The sequence below is a fragment of the Mastigoproctus giganteus genome, chromosome 5 (genome assembly GCF_048544385.1).
Source record: "Mastigoproctus giganteus isolate SK-2022 chromosome 5, ASM4854438v1, whole genome shotgun sequence".
Lineage (NCBI taxonomy): Eukaryota > Metazoa > Arthropoda > Arachnida > Uropygi > Thelyphonidae > Mastigoproctus > Mastigoproctus giganteus.
In genome coordinates, this window is record NC_143579.1 from 88603790 (window position 1) to 88621297 (window position 17508).

A 17508-nucleotide genomic window follows, 5' to 3' on the forward strand; every position below is an offset into this window, starting at 1 on the left:
AGAGGGGCGGCATTCCTCCATGTGGTGTAGGCGCCACACCTCGACACTGCTTATATTGTCTCACACCTGGGTGGTCACCCACAGTGTGCTTCTGCACAGACATTATACCCCGGATTACTAACAGTCCCGCCATCGTGAAGGTGCAAGCAGAGGATTTGGCTGTTACAGACCATCCGTACTTCGACAAAATTAGGTACACTTGACTTGAGTGTTACCCGAATATCAGCTCCATCAGCGTTTTAGACATCCAGGTAGCAAGTACAGCTAGTCTGGCATATCTGAGAGAATGTCTGTGACAACCTGAAGGACCTGTTTGGTGTGACATAAGCACTGGGGAAGGAAAAATGTGTGTTATAGGCCTAATGAATCTGTTGTGTATAATGAGCAATCGTGCAGAGAAATAGAGTGGGCCAGTAAATTGGTGTGTCCTATAAGGGGGGATTTTAATTTCCGAGATATTGATTGGAATTTGTGGGTTGGTCACTCACACACTAGCATGGCTTTTGCGGATTTATTGGATGATTGTTTTCTACATCATCATGTTCAGGAGGCAACTAGACAGAATAATTCTCTTGATCTGATTATCAGTAGTGATTCTTCATGCATTAAGAATCTGCAGATAAAGGAACCACTAGGTGGCAGTGATCGTAGTGTGCTGAAGTGGGATTTACTCAAAGAGGTAACTACCATCAGGGGTAAAGGGAAGGGTTTTTGCTTTCGTAAAGGTCACTACGGTGGTCTGAGACAGTATTTAAATTCGATACGGTGGGACCAACTGATGATGTTACCAACAGCAAATTCAAAATGGGAAGCATTCAAAGAATTTATCTTGTGAGCTACTAGGCTTTTCATACCAACTAAGAAATATTGTTTAAGGTTTAGGCCCAAATTGGATGTCAGATGAACTAATGAGACATGTGGCAGAGAAGAAAAATGCATGGGATACATATGAATTAACTGCTGACACAGAAGACTATGATAGATATAAGCTGGTCTGTAACCAAGTCACAACAGAGGTTAGGCTGGCAAAGGCAAATTACGAGAAATCTTTGGCAAAGGATGCAAAAAAAAGAGCAAAGAGTTCTTTACTAATGTAAATTATAGAAGGAAGGGGATGAATCGCATTGGCCCACTTCATATCGATGGTTCAACTGTTGATGATTCTGCTCAGGTAGCTAACAAATTAAATGAATATTTTGCATCTACGTTCACACATGAGTCATTCAATTAGGGAAGTGCCAGAGGTGTATTAAACTGGCTGTAAGCTAGATAAACTTTTAATAACTGAGAGTCAAGTGGAGGGGAAATTGTTGAAGATAAACATAAGAAAGGCACCTGGGCTGGATGTAATCTATTCAGTTATATTAAAGGAAGCAGCAAAGGAAGTAAGCAAACCCCTTAGCCATAATTATAAGAGCATCTGTGGACTCAGGGGAGGTACCCATGGACTGGAAATGTGCATATATGACCGCAATCCACAAAGGAGGATTAAAAGAAGACACAGGTAATTACAGACCTGTTAGTTAAACTTCTGTTTCAGGGAAATTAATGGAGGCAATGGTTAAAGAAGCATTGCAGGATCATCTAGACAAGACTTCAGTTACAGCTCAGACACAGCATGGGTTTGTTAAGGTGAAGTCTTGTCTGGCCAGTTTGATTGGATACTATGATGTAATCACAAAGGAACTGGATGCAAAGAATAATTTTGATATCATATTCTTGGATTTCAGGAAAGCTTTTGATACTGTTGTACATGAAGACTGCTGCACAAATTGGAGCAGTGTGGCATTGGAGGCAAATTACTGCTTTGGATAAAAAGATGGTTGGGAGGTAGAAGACAGAGAGTGGTAATCAATGGACACTGCTCTTCGTGGACTAATGTTATTAGTGAAGATCCACTAGGGTTCAGCGTTTGGTTGATTGTTGTTTTCTGTATTCATTAATGATATTTGTGATGGTATATTGGGCTTAATGTTCAAGTTTGCAGATAATAAGAAGGTCAGCAGGGTTGTTAATGACAGTAATTACAGTATGCTGCTGCAACAGGATCTAGAGACACCTCCGTAGCCAGGTGGGAAGGAGCAGCAGTGCATAGCACTCGCTTCTTGATTAGACCGGGATTCGAGCCTGTGACTACCAAATACCTAGAATGACCACCGCATATCCCCGGAGGAATATTGTCTTAGTTGCCAATGCTCCTAAAAGCCAAATAATAACAAAAACAACAGGATCTTGAAAAGTTGATTAGATGGGCCATGAGGTGGCAACTGAAGTTTAACATTGACAAATATAAAGTACTGCATATGGGAAGCAGTAACCCTAGAGTAATGTATCAATTGTGTGGTGCTACTACGCTGACATTAGTAGAGAGTGAAAAGGACCTGGGGGGTAATTATTCAAGCAGATATGAAGTTTTCTGAGCAGTGCAGACAGTCTTCAAGAGTAGCTCATGGTGTCTTGTCAGTAGTATACAGGAATTTTTTTAGTATTGATGAGGAGGTGATTATCCCCTTGTATAAGGCAATGGTCAGGCTGCACTTTGAGTACTGTATACAGGTCTGGAGGCCTCATTTTATGAACGATGTAGAGCTGTTGGAACGAGTATAGATAAAGGGCAACAAGAATAGTGAATGAAACAAAGCGTTGCTCTTACAAAGAAAGGCTTAAGTTTTGCAAAATACAGTGTCTCTAGACTAGACACCTGTGAGATGATCTAATTGAGGTGTATAAAACCTTGAATGGTTTGAGCATGCTCAATGCTGATGGGATTCTTCCTCTTGCTCAGTATAATTGCCTGAGAGGGCATAAATTTAAATTGAGGAAAGACAGTTGTAGGATAGATGTGTGGACATTTGCCTTTAGCCATGGGATGGTTGATTGCTGGAATAAACTTCCATCTGTCTTTGTAGTTGATAACTTAAACAAATTCAAGGCAGAACTAGACAAACATTTGGAGCCGGTGGATGAGTGAAATGAGAAGGGGGTGTGTGTGTGTGTGTCATTCACACACTCTAGGCTGAAGGCTAGTCTCTAGAAGCTGCAGTTTGCAGAATTGAAGCTTTTCTAAGTAAGTGCATACATTTTTGTTCCCTTCAACACTGGTTACTTTTTCCTGCACTGGTTCCGCCTGATCTACATTCTTCCTCACTTTAGGAAGAATGTAGACCTGTATACAATATTCATGATGTAACTTAACTAAGTCCTTTTCAAAGGGATAATTACCTTATCCTTTCTCTCAGAGTTTCTGTATATCATTGATAAATCCCCATAAGCTTGTCTACACTATTCAGAAATTTCATATTCCACATTTTCCTTTTTTCCTTACCACTTTTCCTTTTCCACCACCATGAGTGTAGTTACCACACAATTGGTAAGTTACTCTAGGATTACTGTTACCTATATGTAGTACCTTGCATTTATCAATGTTAAACTTCAACTTCAGTTTTTCAGCCCATTGATCCAATTTTCCTAGATCTTGTTGTCAGTAATATACAGACAACAGGATCCAGAAAACAGTTGTTAAACACCCGCTAACCTTTGTATCATCTACAAACTTTGAAATTAAGCCTGATGTAGCTTCCTCAATAGCATTAATAAATATTGCATAGAACAATGGGCACAGCACTGAACCCTGTGGGGGGATTCCAGTGATGACATTTGTTCATGAAGAGCAGTGCCCATTTATAAAATCCAAATATATGATATAATTATTTTTTGCATCCAATTCCTTGGTTACTGCATCATAATAACCTATCAGATTAATTGCATAAGACTGCCTCTTAACAAGTCCTTGCTGTGATGGCAGTATAATTTCGTTGCTGTCCAGATCTACCTGGTTCTGCATTATTTCTTTATCCATTTACTCCATTGCATTCCATGGAACAGATGTTAAGTTAACAGGTCTGTACTTACTCTTGTCACCTTTTGATCCCCTTTATGATTTGGGGATACATTCACGCATGTCCAGAGCATCCTTAGATGTACAATCCAAGGATACTCTCATAATTATGAATAAAGGCTTGCTTACCTCCTTTGCTGCCTCTCTTAGTATGATTGGATAGGTCCCAATCATACTAAGAGAGAGAGAGAGAGAGAGAGAGAGAGAGAGAGAGAGAGATGCCTCTTATAGGTCCCCAGGTGCCTCTTTATGTTCAGCTTCAACAATTTCTCTTCACCTATCAGTGGGGTTTGATAAATGTTTTGCATCCCCTTCCTTAAAGGATTCCTTATGTGTGAACGAAGATGCAAAATACCTATTCAATTTGACAGCAACCTGAGCAGGTCATCAACAGTTAACAATTGTCATCTAGTGTCCCAGTGTGATTCATTCCCTTCCTTCTACTGCTAATAAGCAAAGCAAAGAAGTCTTTGTTGCTTTTCTTTGCATTCTTTGCCAGAAACCTCATAATCTGTCTTAGCTTGCCTAACCTCCTTTGTGATTTGATTACCGACTGATTTGTATCTCCCTAGGCTTCTGAATCACCTTATAATTTATATGCATCTCATGCCTTTTTTTTCTCTGCCACTTGTCTCAATAGTTCATCTAACATCAATTTGGGTCCAAGCCTTAAAACAGTATATCTTTGTTGGTATGAAAAGCTTAGTAGTTTTATTTCCCTTCATGCTTCCCATTTAGAATTTGCCCTTGGTTACATCATCAGTTGGTCCCACTGCATAGAATTTAGAAACTGTCTGTAGTCACCCTTATGTAAACAGAGGCCTGGAGTTGGAGAGTGTCTAAAACAGAAGAGATGAGTCTGTTCTTTTATATATAGAAGTACTTAACTGCTGCATGTGAGTATATTGTGTGCATGTTCAATCAGCTGGCAGACCATTATTTTCAAATTATTTATTTATTATTTTTTTTTTTTTTGTGAATGGTTTCCCTTACTTTTTGGTCATGAAAGATAAAGAAATAGTTTAAGCAGTAAATGTTTATGCATTTATGTTAGTTTCAGTGTGACAATCTATCTGATACTCGTACGAAAAAAAGAATTTATATGCAGTGGTCCTTGATAGGAATCCCATTGGAGTCTTGTCTTCCATTCTTATGTTAATTCAATTAATTTTACTTCCGCTCTAACAGATTCTACAAATATTCAGATATCACTCTGATTTCAAAAGCTTTTCAACCATGTGCAATCTTCTCCAGTCCTCCCTTTTGGCTTCCAAAGCATTTAATGAAGAGCTCTACTTGATATCATAATCTCAACCTCCCGTCAGTATTCAATGCAGGTAGCCTTTTATTAAACTTGCTTTCAAAATGCTGTTGGTTATCCTTAAGACATGATATCCCTTTTGCAAAATCGTACTATGTTCTATTTGAAAGAGCTGTATAATAAAACCCTTATTCACACAGTTTGATCACCATCTCTATTGGTCAACCCACATTATTAACTATGTCCTGTGGAATCCCTTAAGGCAAGTGCTCTGTAGACCTTGTTTTCAGCATTAATTTCTCCTGTTCAATAAAAAAAATTCTATAATAGCATATACAAAGGGTACTAGGAAAGTTTTGCAATACAGCTTTGTTTATTTAATTTTTTCAAAGTAATTTCCTCTACATTCAATACACCTCTCCATCCTCCGAAACCAATCTTTAAACCAGTTCTGCCAAGTTTCACTAGGGAGTAAAGCACACTCGTTGTCCCAAGCCCGTAGAAGGTCCTAATCACTGGAAAACCGCCTCCCTTTTAGCTTCATTTTCACATGCGGGAACAGTGCAAAGTCGCAGGGAGCAAGGTCTGACCTGTAGGGAGGTGCTCGAGAAGTTTCAGTCCTGTCGTGGTCAAATATTTGGTGCAGGCTTTGGCGCGGTGAGCTGCAGCATTATCGTGATGGAGGTACCAGGTGTCCATTCTTGACTTTGGTCGCAGGTTCTTCATAGATCCAATGACTTTAGGCAGGCATTGTTCAGTATACCGCTTAGCTGTGACTGTCTTCTGCGTGTCCAAAACGACACGTTCCACAATTCCACTCGATTTGAAAAATACAGCTATCATTTTCTTCTTTACAGATCGGGATTTTCTGACAATTACGGGTGTGTCGTCATCATCAAAGACCCAAACTTTGTTTTGAGCCTTGGTCGGCAGATCGTAATAGTACAGCCAAGTCTCGTCACCTGTCACGATGTTGTTCACATACCGAGATTGTCCCTTATCAAACTTTTTTAACATCTCCCGGCACCAAGTCACACGTCATGTCATCTGCTCTTCAGTCAGTTGATGCGGCACCCAGAGAGAACAAAGTTTCTTCACGTGCAAATGATCTTGCAGAATCGAATGAATTGCTGGTGCATTTAGGCCCAAAGTATCCTCTATCTGTTGGTAGGTCACTCGCCTGTTTTCGTCAAGCATTTTCCTCACAGCAGTAACGTTTTCCTCCGTAACTGACGTTCGTGGCCTTCCCGGCCTCTCAGAATCCTCCAGAGTGAATTTTCCCTTTGGAATTCTCTATACCACCTGAATATCGTTGTATGATGTGGACAATCATCATCTAGTGCAAGAGTCATTTCTTCTAAGCACTAGTCTATGGTTAAACCACACACAAAATTATACCGCAAAACTGTCCTTATCTCATTTCGTGACCACGATGCCATCGCAAGCACTTTACACTCTCACTACTAATGAATAACTGAGCCCATCGACTTGGCGCGGCGGCTACTATGCACGTATGAACATGTCTCAACATGCAGCAACAAGCAGCTTCCTGTGATTCATTGTTGCGTCATATTGCAAAACTTTCCTAGTACCCTTTGTATACTGATAATTTGAAAATTTAATTTGTCTCATACTCAATCTCGAGCTGTAGAAAATAATACTAAAATTAACCATTGAATACAATATTACCTTGTGCACTTCAGACTCTCATTTAAAGCTCATGAGGCTCACTTACTAAAAAGAAGAAAGTTTTTACTTCTCTTTCACCTTTACACACAGTGATCCTAATTTACCCAAACCTGACTGCCCCTTTCCGACTGGATTCCCAGAAGCTTGAGAGAGGATTTGGAAACACCACCTCAGGTGTGAGAACAATATTCCACAGTACAGAGGAGTAATTGTTTAGAATCCAAAAATGAAAAGCTTGTTTTATTGATGGAGAGTAAGCAGTATTTTTAATTTGCTCATCCAAGAGCGATTAAAAGTGAAGTAGATATAGATCATCTTGTCAAAAAGTCTTAGTGTCTTTGAAGATGAGCATAGGAACAGCCAACACTCTTTTTTTGTGAGACATAAGACGAGGAAGTTTTAGGATTGAAGTTAACTATGGTTTCTTGCCTCCTTTAGAGAATTACACAGATATCATCATCTAAGGAGTTGGTAGTGTATGGTCAAGAGTTGGTGTTGGTGGAATCATGGCATGGTTTCCTAAACTGGAAGTTGGAATGAAGTGTGCTATCAATAAAACCAGGGCCACTTTTTGGATTAGACCGAGTAGGCACTGGCCTAGGGGTGGCAAGGTTTAGGGGTGCCAGTGCTGTCCCTCCTCCCAAAATAAAGCTCACAAGAAACATCAGGAGTGTCATCAGTCACTGTGGCCTAGGGGTGCCATATACCCTTGAGCTGGCACTGAATAAAACTATGTATAGGAATTCCATGTAGTGTAAGAAGGCTGTTAATATAAAAGAGGAAAATAGTTGTAGAAAGAACTGAATCTTGGGGAACAGTGCATTAGAGGTTCTCCATGTAAGACAGTGAAGAATAACTGAGTGAGTCACCAACCTTTTCCATCAGGGCACAAAAGAGTTCTCTAATCTATTCTGGGAAAAAAAAATATGTATATATTTCAAATATAATCCATATCAGAATGCTTGAAAAAAAAAACAAGCATAAAGTATACTTAGCTCATTATAACAAAAATGAACTGTGATTTTTTGTCACCTTGGACTTTTTGTCCAAAGTTATGCTTAATATTATAATGAAAGTAAATTTAACTTACATCAAATTCTGCTTATAGTTATATAGAATCTAAGATATTGAAAATTTATTTAAATTGCAGCCCTCAATTTTATGTTGCATTCTGGTATCTTGCAATGTATGATCTGCATGTTCCAAGTAATAGCTATGAAAGAGAGATTTCTAAACTTAAGGCACAGATTTCCCAAATTGAGGATAATAAAGATATGGTAAGTCTAAACATTTTTGACATTTTCTAAATATTTCTTCTAGTTAATATTTTTGATTAAAGAATGGTTTCAGTTTTACATTAGTTCTAATCTCTCACAGTTATTTTATTCTGAATAATGTTTCTTATGTTTTTCTAAGTAAACTGTTTATACTTGGTTTGATGTTTTTTTTTATACATTATTTTCCAATTCAAGATATAAATTTCAAAAAAATTACTGTTTCAAGGTTGTTGGCATCAAAAAAGGGGCCTTTAGTTAGCAACTGCACAGTAAATAATGTATTGCGTGAATGGGCAGTTAGGCTTTGTAAAGAAATCAAAAGTCTGATTGGACATACGTATATTGAATCCTAATACTGGACTTCATTGTCCCATTCCAGTAAATTAGTAAATTTTGTGGTTCTTACTTCCAGAGTAGTGTAAAAAAAATTTAAGTAATGAAAAGGAAAGACTCATTATCTGTAATTACTCATAGTACCTGTTCAACATTTTCAAAAGTATCGTATGCTGTAGTGTATGTGATGCATCCCTTGAAACAATGGTTTCCAAAGTGTGTTGTGCCCACTTGCTTTGGGGGAAGGACTAAGGATTTTCTGGGAAAGTTTTCTTGTAAAATCACATTGATTTATTGTCACTGATCAGTTTTACAGAGGTTCGTCATTTATTTAAAATTTTATTGCTGTTTTTTGCATTGTCTGTGAATGACCAGTCTGGCACTGACTTTAATAAATTGTTTTAATATTTATTGTGATATGATGAGCTACAATTTTTTTCTCAACATAAGTATGGGCATATTAAAAATAACTTCCCTCAGTGCACTGGAAAGTTTGAGAGCAGACTATCATTGGGCATCCTTACCAGACACTTTCCTGATAGTGTTAACTTGCATTAAAATTAGCCTGTACTTGGTTGAGGAAGTCGCAGAGAGACCAAATCCCTTTGTCATTACTATGAATCAACCATAATTTTATGCATTGCTCTAACAAATGCAATCCTTGAAAATTGCTCTCTTAAACGAGTTTTCGTAGGATATACAAAATACATATATCGTAAGCTCGATATTTAAATACATATCAATATATATTTATTGATATATATTGATATCAATGAATTTATTGATATCAATCAATAAATTGGTATGTCTACTGGGGCAAAAGTTGACAGTGTTGTAGAGCAGAAATCATCTTTTAAAAGCACAAAAAGTAATATTGTACACGTTCACACTAATGACATTAAGAGAAGATCTGCAGACTTATTTAACAATTACAGATCAAAGTTGAAAAAAAAGTCGATAGTTAGAGTTAAATTGAAAGGGTCTGCAATTCTGCCCAGACGCAATAGGATAGAGTATACGATGAGAATTCTCAACGAATTTGCACATGAAATGATTGTGCAAGGCTCGTGGGGTAGTATTTTTCTCAGCGAGGACTGTGCTTGTTAACAGGAGAGATTGCTTCTACGGTGATGGGATACAATAGAAAGGATGCAAAAATATTTGCTGATGCTATCGAGGCAGTGTTAGGTCGATCTGAAAACTGCTAGCTTGTGGGAGGGGGGGATTCACAGACTAATAGATTAACAGTAGCCACAAGCAGGGGTTGAAGTGATTCTTGCACTGCTTCTATTGGTTTGAGCAGCAGCCTATAAAGCATGTAGCTGGGGATTTCAAGAACTGCTGTTAATCATCATGGAACAAGTAAATACATGGACTGTGTTAGGGTGACTAAGAGTAAGAACAGGTGCATGTATACTTGCATGTACACCAATGCTAGGTGTATAGTAAATAAATTCGATGAATTTGAAGTGCTGGTCAAGACATCAAAGGTGGATGTCGTTGAGATATTAGCAATGTAGTGTAACATAGATATAAGGAATGCAAAATTTGAATTTGGGGGGTTACAGTGTGTACAGAAAGCATATAATGTAGTTGTACTGGTGGCACTGATGGTTCCCCTTCCCAACTCAGCAATTGGTAATTTGAGACATTGTGTTGGTATGCTGTTCACCTGGCCTCTTAACCCAGGGAGCTTGTGGACACCGCAAACCTGTAGTTACCATCCTTTGGGGAGACGGGCCTGGTCAGTAGGAAGAAATGGACTCTGGTGTGGCAAACCCTGGTGATCACCTGAGCTTCCCAAGGAGAACCCAAGAAAAAAGGCGCCTCCGTAGCCAGGTGGGAAGGAGCAGCAGTACGTAGCACACGCTTCTTGATTAGACCGGGGTTCGAGCCCGTCACCACCCAATACGGAGGATGTGGAAAGGTCAGGGAATGACCACCGCATATCCCGGAGCAATATGGCCTTAGTTGCTAATGCTCCTAGAAACCAAATAACAACAACAACCCAAGAAAAAAAAAAATTAAAAAAGGGAGATAGTGGGAGGAAGGGATAAAAGAGGGAGAGAACAGTGGGGGCACTAGGGAAGGTGGCCGCCAGGTTGAAAATGGGTAACTGGAGTTGGGAGCTCATTCATTCCAAGAGAGGAGCAGTTAAAGTAATGGTGAGCTGGCTACCGCTACCAGCCAAAAGTGGGATTTGGAAGTCCACTTGTGGAGGTGTAAAGAGGTAGGCAGAATCGACATCCACCTTAGGGATTTGAAAAGGGTATAGATAGGGAAGGTGGATCTAGGACGCCTTTTCCCATGGGGGGTAGAGGGAAATAAAAATCATGGGTAAGTCCTATGAGGTTGCCATGTGGATCAATATCCCACACCCCCAAGAAGAGTTGTCAGCAGAATCCAGACACAGGGAAAAAACTAAAATCCTGATCCTAGGAATGCATGGGCCAGGAAGGGAGATCTCCAGGCCTGGGGAAATTCTGCAGATTTTGCCTCGGTCGTCTCATATATCAGGGGTCGCCAACTTAATTTGTGAGGCAATCTACTTTTTTTTTCTTCAAAATATACCGCGATCTACCATCTCAAGAAATTCATTGCACATGGTTAAAAAAAGTTAATCAACACATATTGAAAAATTTTTATAAATTTTAAAATTAAATACAATTCAGAATTCTTATTTTAAATTCATACGTATTTAAATTTTTAATTTATGTGAAGTTTGTCTTCATGTCATCAGCCAAGCTTTCAAAATAGGGGATGTACTGTGATAAGGCCAGCCGTAAAGAATCTTCTGTATGCAAGTCCATAAGAGTAGAGCAATTCTTCGTCTTTGTTTGTTTCAGATACGAAAAGGCCGATTCACATAGATATACTGTATGTGGAATCAAACAGGAAATTAAAAGTTCACTGCATTTTTTTAGATTTCAGTACTTTTCTAGGCAAACATATTTCCAAAAGTATTTTTCTGATGATCCGGCTTTTAGGAAGATATCGTTTCGCAATGTAATAATTTCATTTTCAAGGAATATTTTCTCCATTTGAAAAATCTCACTAATTTTTTTTCTGCAATTTGTTTCGTTTCTAAGTCGACATTGAATGAATAAGAAATATATTGAACAATGTGTTCGATGGTTTTAAAATCACTGAATCTGGGCCCCGAGTGCCAAGCGATAGTGACAAGTGATTTTCTTCCTGCGAATATATAGTGATCTCCCAAAGTGTTATAGTTTCAATTCTTTTCTAGCATCACCTGTTCTTTTGTTTACTTGAAGAGGTTCTGTACTTTAAAGGACAAACGTAAAAACCGAGAGAGGAAATCTACCTTTCTTTTTTATTCTATATATTCATTACTAACCTTGTATTTACTTCAACAACCACTTGGTCACTGGTGGCACCGCTTCTGTCTCCACGTGGCGGGGCTGTTAACCTGGGAGATAAGACAACCCCCGGGGCTAAAAGGAGCAGAGATGGAAACAGGTGACTTTCCATGCTTAGAGCCGAAGAGCTCTCAAGCAAATGATATTCATGACACTGACCGTGACTTCTCTATCGAAGAAAATGAAGAAAGACATTGGCAGACAGGAATTACCAGCATTCCTGATAATACATTCTCTGTCAACACAACCTGTGGGCAAGCTCTTCCCCCTTTATCATTCAGAGATGCCTCGAACATGCCGCAGGTTCACCAAAAATGGTGAAACGTCTCCAATCTGGAGATTTATTAATAGAGACCACCAATCCTGGACACTCTGAACTATTATTAAGTTCGACATCTTTGAGTGGAATCCCAGTTCAAATCACACCACATAACACCCTCAATTCTTCAAAGGGAGTGATCACTGAATGGGATCTATTAAATGTTCCTGAAGATGAAATAGCCCAGGAACTTAAAGAACAAAAAGTCACTCAGTCAAAGAGGATCATGATCCGAAAAGATGGCAGTTTAGTTCCTACCCCGAGTATAATATTAACTTTCAGTTCTCCAGCTTACCAGCTTCAGTCAAGGCAGGATATTTAAACTGTCACGTTCGGCCATATATTCCAAACCCCCTAAGATGTTTTAAATGCCAGAAATTTGGCCATTCCCAGACAGCATGCCGTGGAGGCGCAACATGTGCAAATTATGAGTGTAAAACTCACACACAAACAGAATGTAAGGCACCAACCCCACAGTGTCCAAATTGCAAGGGCAGCCATCCGGCATACCCCCAAAGACTGCGACCTCTGGAAGTTGGGGAAAAAGATACAAAAGTATAAAGTTGAAAATAAAGTTTCCTACCAAGAGGTAAGAAAACAAGTAAGATTAAATAATCCAAAATGCACTTATGCCTCTGCTACTTATAGTCACCAGTCAGTAGCATGTCAGACAGAAGTGTCCATCCCTCCAGATACACTCGGTCCTCGTATAGCACGATGGTTGCGTTCCTAGAAACCCTCGTGCAATGCAAAATCGTGCAATATAAACAACAGGCCCTATGGGAAAAATAGGGTTAGGTGCCGACCACCCAAGATTGAACACACATTTGTAACCAAACACAATAAACAATCGTAATAAAATACTTACGCATTTTATTATGACTATTACATAATAAAATGTTGTTAATGCTTTTACTTCTATCGTAAGCAAACTTGTTTTTTGTTTGATTTTCTATCCAAACAGATGACAGCCATTCCATCTCTAATTCTTTTTGTCTTAATCTAATGGATTTTAATTACACTTTGAGTTGTTCCTGCTATGAAACTTGTTTTTATTTTCTCTGCATTCTTTGTAATTCTCGGTGTTGTCTCATTTAAGTCTGTAGCACGTGCAATATCACATGGTCTTTCATTTCGCTCAAAGCGTTTCACAATTTCATATTTTTTCTCTATCGACAGAGGCGGACTGGCCATAAGCCTTACCAGGGAAACCACGGTGGGTCAGAGGCCAGCGTGATTTTGGCCATAAACGCTAGTATGAGGCCACTACAAATTTTCCCGGGTAAGAATTTTTGATCCAGTCCGCCTCTGTTTATCGATATTGCTTTTCTTTTTCTCTCTGAATCTACAGTATCTTCACCAGGATGCTTCCTTTTCACACCTTTTAAGTATTTTACTCATTTTTAGGGAATAATGCACAATTACAAAACAAGGAGGCACTTGATACACATAAACAAAGCTGGGGGTGTGTAGCAACTGAATAAACAACACCGTAAAGGCAGTGATACACTATTAACACCTCACATTTCTAGGGGCTACTACCATAAAACAATAAAAACAATTTCCAGTTGCGTTTCTGCTAGTGAAATCTGTTATAAACTGGTAGTAAACTCGACCTAATTGCATTTGCGAAATACCGATAGCTGGAATTGTGTGGGTTTTTACGTAATTATGGTGAAATGTGTTTCCCCTTCACTGATATAAAAATTATAAATACATTTTCAGAATCTTCTCTTCATTTCCTATCGTGTTGCGTTCAGTTGGGGTGATTCCGCCTTCGACTGCCATTTCTTGTAAACACAAAGCGAATCGTGCATAAGCGAATTCGGTTTGTGTTATTTAAGATATCGTTCCCCTATTTATAAATCGTGTATGATCTAATTCATGTAGTGTAAACACGTGCTATACGAGGACTGACTGTACATCGATCTCAGACTGGGCTCGATCAGTCCTCTCGGTCCAACATCCATCAAAGGCAGTCGATGAATGAAGTAATACGCCACTGACAGTTCCATCCCAGAGATTTCCCCATTGTCAAGCAGCAAAAAAATTAGATCCGGTTGAGGTGAAGCAATCTCACCCCTCAAGCATGGACACCGATGATACCACCAACTCAGAAGATCTGCTTGAAATACGTGCAGATGATGATATGGAAGAAGGCAATGACTCAAGACGCCCAAATTTTTCAAGAAAAGAAAAATCAAAACACAAGAGATATAAACAAGCCTCTCACAAAAAGCAAACCGACTCCTCTTCCGCTCACAAAACCAAATAATGGAACAAATCATACAATAGAATTGCAGAGGTTTTCGCAGCAATATTGATGATATCTATGAACTAATTAACCGTTACAATCCTGGTGCCATATGCTTGCAAGAGACAAATCTAACAACAAAAATATCCGTTTCAGTCAAAAACTATGCTATCTTCAGAAAAGATTGATCTGAAACTAACAGTCCCCATGGAGGAGTAGCTATACTAGTGGAATCAGGAGTCCCCTCCAGGCACATTCCATTGCAAACACCATTAGAAGCTGTTGCTACCGGTATAGTAATCGGTATCACACTGATCACTAGCCTCAATTTATCTTCCGCCGAATCAATCATGTACAGTTGAGCAACTGTTAAATCTAATTTCTCAATTACCACCTCCTATTTGTTTACTAGGAGATTTTAATAGGCATCATCCATTATGGGGATCTCTGGTCTCAGACAGATGTGGTGAACTCATTGAAATGTTACTTGACCGAGAAAATTTGACACTATTGAATAATGGCTTACCGACATATATCCATTTTCCTACTGGGTCAACCAGTGCAATAGATCTCTCAATTTGTTCTCCGATCCTCTTCCCAACTATAGAGTGGGCAGTACATGACAATCCTCTAAATAGTGACCACTATCTGCTGATCTGTAGTATTCAAACCACCCATTCCAAACAAACTGAAACAAAAACAAAATGGAAATTTTCCAAAGCAAACTGGACGAAATTTACCAGTCGTATCTTTTGATGATGACACCATAGAGTCTTCTGCTATTGACACTGTCACCGATCATGTCACAATGCAGATACTAACAGCAGCAAAAGCCACCATCCCACAGTCTCAAATAAGAAACCATTGGCATACCAATCACTGGTGGAATGGTGATTGTAATAAAGTAAAGAGAGAAAAAAACAAAGCATGGAACACCTTCCGCAAACATCCCACCACTGCCAACCTTATTAACTTCAAGAGACTGAGAGCCAAAGCTTATTATATCCGGTGGAAGGCGAAAAAAGACTCCGGTGGAAGGCGAAAATTTGCCTCCTCAATCAACAAAGATGCTGATACCCAAATAATCTGGGAAAAAACAAAGACACTAAATGGTAAATATCATAAGTTGCCTTCTCCTATTATTACTCGGAATGGGAAGGAGATCTCATCTGTTGATGAAATTGCCAATGCCCTTAGAACGGTGTTCTGTGAATTGTCCACCTCAACTTCATATCAACCATCTTTCCAAAAAAATCTTTCCAAAACTGCATGTCCTTTTACCTATAACCAACCACTCACAATATCTGAACTGAAAGAATCTATATATACCTCAAGAAACAGCTCTCCTGGCCCTGATAAAATCTACAATATGATTCAACACCTCAATCAGAAATCACTAATTTCATTGCTAAACTTTTACAATAGAATATTCTCAGAACATATATTCCCTACTTCCTGGCAACATTCTTACGTAATAGCCATACCTAAACCTGGACAAGACCATTCGATTCCTAACGACTATAGACCAATTTCTTTAACCAGCTGCCTGAGTAAGATATTGGAAAAAATGGTTCACCATCGACTCGCTTGGTACCTTGAATCCGAAAACATAATCAGTTTGGATTTCGGAAGAATAGATCTTCCCTTGACCTCATGACCAAAGCCGAATCCAACATAAAAAATGCATTCATCAGGAATCAACATCTCGTCATGATATGCCTTGATATATAGAAGGTCTTTGATACCACATGGCGCAACGGTATCCTAAGAGATCTCCATTCTATTCATATGAGAGGCCATTTACCATATTTTATTGAAAGCTTCAGCACAGATCTTTCCAAGTGAGGTACCAGCAGGTTTTATCTTAAACATACATTCAAGAAGGAGGAGTCCCACAAGGCTGTTCTTAGTGCCACTCTGTTTGCAATACGAATAAACAACATCACAAACAGCATTCCAAATACCGTTGACTCATATGTCTATGCAGATGATCTTACCATATCCTGCCATTCCCAGAATATGAACTATATTGAGAGGCATCTACAAATATCCAATAGTAACATTGAATTATGGATTGTGCAAAATGGAAACAAACTGTCAAGCCACAAATCTACAGCTATACATTTCTGCACGAAGTGCGCAGTGCAGCCTGAACCCGAGTTGCACTTGGCCGATCATCCACTACCAATTGTGAAGTATTCGCCTCGTAGGGCTAATTTTTGATAAGAAGTTAAACTTCCAGGAGCACATCAAGTATCTAAGAACCACTTGCACAAAGAAAATGAATATACTCCGGGTCATCTCCAGTACATCTTGGGGTGCCGATCGTTATACCCTGCTCCACTTATATAAATCTCTAATTAGATCTCGGTTAGACTACTGAGCGCCTGTTCATGACTCAGCTAGGGAGAGCACCTTGGCCCGTCTTGCACCCATCCAACATTCTTCTCTTAGGATAGCCCTAGGTACATATAGAACATCACCAATTCAAAGTCTTTATGTTGAGGCTCACGAACCTCCACTTAGCATCAGAAGAAAGATGTTGCTGATAAACTACTCAGCTAAAATTAAAAGTCTGCCTACTCATCCGGTTTGGCCACTGTTGCATTATCCTCAATTGAAAACCCATTATACAAATAAACTTAGAACAATTCGACCTTCTGGTATCAGACTGCAGAATCTAACAGAAAGCTGGAATATTCAGCTTGATAATATCATCAGAGAAAAAAAAGATCCGGATCCCCCATGGACTAACTTCACACTTTCTTCTGATGAATACTTTGAGCAATGGGGGTAAAGGCTCTATAGCAGATATTAACATCCAACAACTACATGTTTCTCACTCACAAAAGTACCCCCACTTTACCAAGATCTGTACTGATGGTTCAAAGTCTGACAGTCGAGTGGGTGCATCTGCCGTCTTCCCTAATACAACTGTCTCAATTTCACTTCCAACCGAATGCAGCAGCTACACTGCTGAACTCCATGCCATTAAGCTTGCTCTGGAAAACATCTCGCTAATGTCAATAAAAAAAAGTATAATATATACTGATTCACAGAGTGCTATTTTAGCTTTGAAAAGGACTTACCCACCTAA

At 39.1% G+C, this 17508-nt stretch overlaps 1 protein-coding gene across 4 annotated transcripts in view; it reads left to right on the forward strand.

Annotated features, from left to right (window-relative positions):
- Nucleotides 1–17508, forward strand: part of tho2 (THO complex subunit 2-like protein) — a 1047711-nt gene that overhangs the window by 459806 nt on the left and 570397 nt on the right. For all 4 annotated transcript variants that reach the window (XM_090374101.1, XM_090374103.1, XM_090374104.1 and 1 more), the window contains one exon: nucleotides 7999–8125. In XM_090374101.1, the coding sequence (XP_090230227.1) occupies nucleotides 7999–8125 (127 nt within the window). The remainder of the gene's footprint in view (nucleotides 1–7998; nucleotides 8126–17508) is intronic.